General features: G+C 43.4%; 1 protein-coding gene across 2 annotated transcripts in view; it reads left to right on the top strand.

Annotated features, from left to right (window-relative positions):
- The first annotated feature begins 217 nt into the window (after positions 1-217).
- Positions 218-6,585, top strand: part of LOC106582842 (protein argonaute-3) — a 53,461-nt gene continuing 47,093 nt past the window's right edge. Inside the window, exon 1 of one of the 2 annotated variants that reach the window (XM_014166360.2) lies at positions 218-1,522. In XM_014166360.2, the coding sequence (XP_014021835.1) occupies positions 1,504-1,522 (19 nt within the window). In that variant the 5' untranslated portion in view covers positions 218-1,503. The remainder of the gene's footprint in view (positions 1,523-6,585) is intronic. The other variant, XM_014166350.2, reaches the window with a different exon arrangement.

Below are 6,585 nucleotides of genomic sequence, written 5' to 3'. Positions count from 1 at the left end.
CTCTTGTTGATTTTTGTGTACAGACAAACGTAATGCAGTTATGGTCAGTCCTGGAAAACCCAATTGTATGCAGGTTTTTATTTTTTATTATGACATATCTGTAGCCTAGCCTAAATCACATAAAGCTCCAACCACTATCTCTGAAACCTTAATAGATTTAAAACAAATGTATGTCAGTCTACAGAGAGGAAAAGGGAAACATTTTGACATAAGGACTGAGATGTTCTCTGTGTTACTGTAATATGATTTATTCCCATTGGCTAAAGTCAGCACAGAGTTTGTAAACTGAGGCTAAACATCGCGAGACTTGCAGGAACGCTTGCGAAACTGGTCAAGCAGACCAGGCCGGGGTTTGGGGTTCGACAAGTCAATGAGAGAAAGTGAAAAATTCTTCCTTAGTTGTTAATTTTTCGAAATCTAAAGGCACAACCTAGATTCGATCCAATGTCTTAAGTAATTGAACATGTTATTACTCAGACCTCTTGAAAGTGACAGACTGACTCGTTTTCATTTTCGTCAAAAATAACATTGAGGGGGGGTGCCTTTGACGGCGTGCACATGCGCAATTATTCGCGAGACAACCGTTAGACCCGATGACGTGTTTCTGCGCATGAGCTTAGCTAGCTGACGTGTTCGGGGATTTCTAGTGGAGAATCAGTTTCTGCCTATCTTCCTACTGTACTGTCTTTGGGCGAAGTGCTTCATTCTGACGTTTGGCGTTTCCTATTTGAGATAGAACCCACCTCTTCCTGTCGGTGCCAGAGTAGTAACTTCACCATATTTAGTTGGTCAGAGCCCTACAGAGTTGAGCACAGGCAACCGGGATGAAAACCTTAGCCATATCGACGAATGCAACCGGGAGTTGACAGCCTAGAAACAGGGAGACTGGCCGCTGTTGGAGAGTGACATCAGTGGAAACAAGGCTGCACATATCGTTAGCAGACTTTGAGTGATAAGTAGCTGTCTAATGTCGGATGAGAATTCGAACTAGTAGTCGTAGGTAACTAGATGGCTAGCTAGCTAATTATCGCCAACTAGCAAGCCTTAAACTCGATTTCTTCTGGACGTAAAACTGAACGTATCAGATTTTTATTCAGCAAACTGGTAATAAACTAAAGAGACCAGTGAATCTGCAATTATGATATCTTGACATTGTCTGTTAGCTATGCTTGTCTCAATCCATTTGCTAATCTAGCAGCTAGCTAGTTTATCATCGTCGTTGAGGCTCGAGCCAGTATCGCCGTGGCAGTGTATTCTGATTGGATACCTTGATCGTGTGAACGACTTGCAGACACCGGGACACGGAAGACCCTCATCCAAAGGGACTGGAAAAGGGGCCCGTTTGACAGTGAGTAGAGAGGAGAATTCCGGAGAACCCGTAACTACTCGGTTACATCGCCTGTGTGGTATTGTGAACTGCCGATAAACCAGATTGAACCAAGCAAGAGTTCCAGACATTTGTCATCTGTGATCCGGGGAGTGAACCGGACAGGGACCTCATGAATGGAAATCGGAACGACAGGTAATTTGCTGTCATTGCTCATATCATGCCAAAATGATTTACTAAATTGTTGCATGTTTCCCAACACTGACATGGCAACACAAGCAGAAAAAAATAAACTTATTTGATTGCTAGTTGGCCAGCCAATGTGAGTTTTTGTTGTTGTTGGTCCATGTCAATTGCCTTAAGACACAACGCCAACCCACAGGTGTTGGTTGAGGTGTCTCGTTCGTGGCTAACTGCTTTTAACTACGCTAATATTTACACTCTAGAATTGCTAGTAATTAGCTTGCAAAAAAAAAACAGAATAGTCCGCTGGAAGCCAGAAGTTAAATAACTTGGGTCTGTTTTCTGCTGGCTTCATGTTAAAATAAGTCCTGCATGTGTGCCTTATGTGGACAAAAGAGGAATACTTTTTGGGGGGGCATTTCTTTTGACGTGAGGTAAGCAGAGGGGGAGTGGGTCTACAACATACGTTTGGAAAGTCTGTTTATTAACCCGATCCTTTAGATATGAATACGATTCCCCTTCATAATGACCAACCGTCCTGCCCACGGGCACAATAAGTTGAAATGGAATTGTATTTAACGTCTGGCTTCCCCCACGGACTGTTTTTGTGCAACCCAGTACAATTGAAAGCAATGCTAGTGTATGTAAATACACCCGCTGTTGCTAAAAGCACCTAGGTAAATTCATGAATGGCCACCAGCTACTTTTTGTTTAACTGTAGCTAGGGGACTTCCTTAACAGTTGTCTGTTGGCCATGTGTGAGTCACAGGTGAAATGTCATTCTATACACACACCATGAGGGAGTACAGTGTCTTTGAAGTCTTGTACAGTTGGGCTAGTCATAAGTGGAGGAATGAAATGGAGACTTAACAAAAGTTTTGTGGCATCATATTTCACACTTCAGCCTTTATGGGTATCTTCCTACTCATGACACTCAATCGTTAGTCATAGAAAAGTCCAAATGGTTATGCATGATGAAATGTTCAGCACACAGGTAATTGGTGGCATCTTAATTGGGGAGAACGGACTCGTGGTAATGAGTGGAATAGTATTAAACACGTGGTCTCCTGGTGTTTGATGCCATTCCGTTTGCACCGTTCTGGACATTAATATTAGTTGTTCTCCCCTCAGCAGCCTCCTGTGGTTCAGCAATAGGCTCATCTTGTATGTCACCGCAGACATGTGCCACGCTGTTTATCAGACGTCAGTAGGGCCCAAATAAATCAGTTATGGAACATGAGGACAGAATCATGAAATCCAACAATGTATTAGCCCAAGTTAATTGCAAGACATGAACAAAATGATTTGCATTTTCCTTCAACTTTCTGAAACGGTACAGGAATGCCCCTGTTTGCTTTTTTTATTTATCCTTCATTTTGCCAGAGAACAGTCTCATTTACAGCAGATGAATGAACCAATTGTAAACTGGGGATGGTTAGGTGACCGTATGAGGGCCAGATTGGGAAGTTAACCCAGTTGTCCTGGCTAACACCCTTACAAGTGCCATGGGATCTTTAATGACCACAGAGAGTCAGGACACCTGCTTAATATCCCATCTGAAAGATGGCACCCTACACAGGGAGAAATCCCCAATCACTGCCCTGGGGCATTGGGATATTGTTTTTAGGCCAGAGGAAAGGGTGCCTCTTACTGGCCCTCCAACACCACTTCCAGCAACATCTGGTCTCCCATCCAGGGACTGACCAGGACTTTCCCTGCTTAACTTCAGAAGCAAGCCAGCAGTGGGATGAAGGGTGGTATGTTGCTGGCGTACATGCTGTGTGCGGTGCGCACATATGTCTAGTCTACCGTTTGTGATAATGCTAATGATAACCGTTTGCTGGTAGATGGAAAGGCTTTCCCAAAAACCGTCTCAACTAAATGTTAACTAAAAAGTAGCCTGTGCTAACCTGGCAGAATTCTATCATTATTTCCATCAATCCAGTGACAATTTGTTTAGCTAACTCTGCATGCACATTAGCGCTACAGAAACACCGCAAGCCAAACAACTGTCTCTAGCTGGTGCACACTTGCATTAAAGGGTAACTACACCAACATCTCTAAGATTTTTTTTCCCCCAGACCTCAAAATTGGTCCCCTGATGTTTGAGCATTGTTATGGACTTAGAACATACAGTTCTGTTGTCCTAGTTCAGAAGAGGCAAAGTTACTGACTACTTTTCCTTATTCAAAGCATTTCAGTTTGAATGGTCAATGGGACTGCATGGTCCTGTTGGTCATGTTTTCTCATGAGTAGACTGCAAAACAGTGGTGACGTGTAGGCTAGGCCTAAATCAACAAGGGAAGCATCCATAATAGAGTAGACCCTGTATAACCTAGATGGTCGCCTAGGTCAGACTGTTCCTCCTTGCCTTTTACAATGACAGCCAGGGAAACCGTTTTTACAGTTTGCATTGTCTGTAGTCGTAACGGAAGCTTTCCACTTCTCCTGCAACGATACCCCAGCAGGTAGACCCAGTGAGTGACACCTGATACGGCCAGGCCAGACAGAGCTATATTGATTTCCTCCAGAGGAGGTCCCCCCTGGCAACTGACCTCCAAGCCTCCTCAGGTTGTAGAGTTTTTAAAAGGGGGCTAACTGGGCCATGTTCATTATGCACCAAATGGTAGACTGCGGGCTACAACAGGGTGGGACTATCTGGACTTTGACTGATAAGAAACGCTAATTTTTGCTTTTCTGTTTCAAAACATTTTGCTACAGTGTGCCCTAAAAAACAAACCTGAACAGGGTAGGTGTTTTCTGTCCGTCAGCTGCGTACCCATGAGGGGGAACAGAACAGTGGGACTTGATTCCTCAGTGAATGATTGAAAGGGGGCCCTCGTCGCTAAGAAGAGTGTGGCGTGAGAAAATGCTAATTGATTGCCAGGCCTGCTTATTAACACAATGTTCATTCCAACGGTCGTCTGGCAGCATGCAACGTTTGTGCAGTTTGAGAAACAGACAAGATTAGCTAGTGCTCATAGGATATGACTTCAGCTTTTAAACATCCATCACACAGTACATGTAGTTGCTGCTGCTCCAGTTTCAACTGTTCTGCCTGCGGCTATGGAACCCTGACCTGTTCACCGGACGTGCTTGTTGCACCCTCGACAACTACTATGATTATTATTATTTGACCATGCTGGTCATTTATGAACATTTTAACATTTTAACATTTTGACCATGTTCTGTTATAATATCCACCCTGCACAGCCAGAAGAGGACTGGCCACCCCTCATAGCCTGGTTCCTCTCTAGGTTTCTTCCTAGGTTTTTGGCCTTTCTAGGGAGTTTTTCCTAGGGAGTTTTTCCTAGCCAACGTGCTTCTTTCACATGCTTTGCTTGCTGTTTGGGGTTTTAGGCTGGGTTTCTGTACAGCACTTTGAGAATATCAGCTGATGTACGAAGGGCTATATAAAAATAAATTTGATTTGATTTGTAGCTCTGTCTGTATGCTATTTGAAAGGCAACACATGATCATAAAACGTTCATATGAGATTGGATATTACACTGAGCAACATGTAAAGTGTTGGTCCCATGTTTCATGAGTTGAAATGAAAGATCCCAGAAATGTTCCATATGCACAAAAAGCTAATTTCTCTCCAATTTTGTGCATAAATTTGTTTACATCCCTGTTAGTGAGCATTTCTCATTTGCCAAGGTAATCCATCCACCTGACACTTGTAGCATATCAAGAAGCTGATTAAACAGCATGATCATTACACAGGTGCACCTTGTGCTGGGGGACAATAAAAGGCCACTCTAAAATGAGTAGTTTTGTCACACAACACAATGCCACAGATGTCTCAAGTTTTGAGGGAGCGTGCAATTGGCATGCTAACTGCAAGAATGACCACCAGAGCTGTTTCCATGGAATTTAATGTTCATTTCTCTACCATAAGCCGCCTCTAGTTGTTTTTAGAGAATGTCCAACCGGCCTCACAAACACAGGCCATGTGTATGGTGTCGAGTCTGCGAGCGGTTTGCTGATGTCAACGTTGTGAACGGAGTGCCCCAGGGTGAGATTATGGTATGGGCAGGCATAAGCTACAGCCAACAAACACAATTGCATTTTATCGATGGCAATTTGAATGCCCAAAAATACCGTAACGAGATCCTGAGCCACTTTAAAAAAAAAAATGTATTAAAAATAATAAAAAATTCATTTGTGCCAAAAGTTGTATATTTTTGTTCAGTATAGTATGTGATGTTGCGTTCTATTGTCAGTTGGGGTTTTGGGTGTGTAACCTAGCATTTTTAATAGTGCATGAGAAGTGCAGCTGCTTCCTGTTGTAATGGATACACCCGTGACATACACACACTCATCTGCACACCCCTGTGTGGGGCTTACCGAAAGAAAAAGGGACACCACACAGGCAGTACAGGTGACCCCCACCCAAGGGTGATTGACTCAGTTACTAACTATCAAGAGGGTCTTCTAGGTAAATGTGGTTGAGGTACTTAAAGTTTGTTAGCAGTAGCTATGTTTGAATAGGCATATATGGTAGTTTACTTTGTCTTTCTGATTCACACCCTCCCCTCTCCTTCCGCTTGTTCTTCCCGCTCTGTTTTGTTTCACCTAACCCCCCCGTCCACCACCTTTCGTATCCTCCCTCCTTGATCTCTCTCTCTCTCCTGCCTCTGTAGCTCCTCACTTTATTTGAGTAAAAAAGGCGGGAAGTCGATAACCCCCTTTGATTTTCAAATCCTTGTCCAAAGCTAGCCCATTTGGGACACATTGACCCACTCACATTTTTTACATTTACATTTTAGTCATTTAGCAGACGCTCTTATCGACTTACAGTAGTGAATGCATATATTTCATACACTTTCATACATTTTATTTCTGTGCTGGCCCCCCGTGGGAATCGAACCCACAACCCTGGCATTGCAAACACCATGCTCTACCAACTGAGCTACAGGGAAGGCACAATCTCACAATCATGAGATGTTGACTATCAGCTAGAATATTCACACACAGGCTAGGCCTGAGTAGTATTCATTAGGAACCAACCGGAAGAAAACGGACAACCTGGAGTTGTCCTATGAGGAAATACTCAATTTCTCTTCCCGTTA

The sequence above is a fragment of the Salmo salar genome, chromosome ssa02 (assembly GCF_905237065.1).
Source record: "Salmo salar chromosome ssa02, Ssal_v3.1, whole genome shotgun sequence".
Classification (NCBI taxonomy): domain Eukaryota; kingdom Metazoa; phylum Chordata; class Actinopteri; order Salmoniformes; family Salmonidae; genus Salmo; species Salmo salar.
This window is presented reverse-complemented; position numbering and strand designations above follow the sequence as displayed.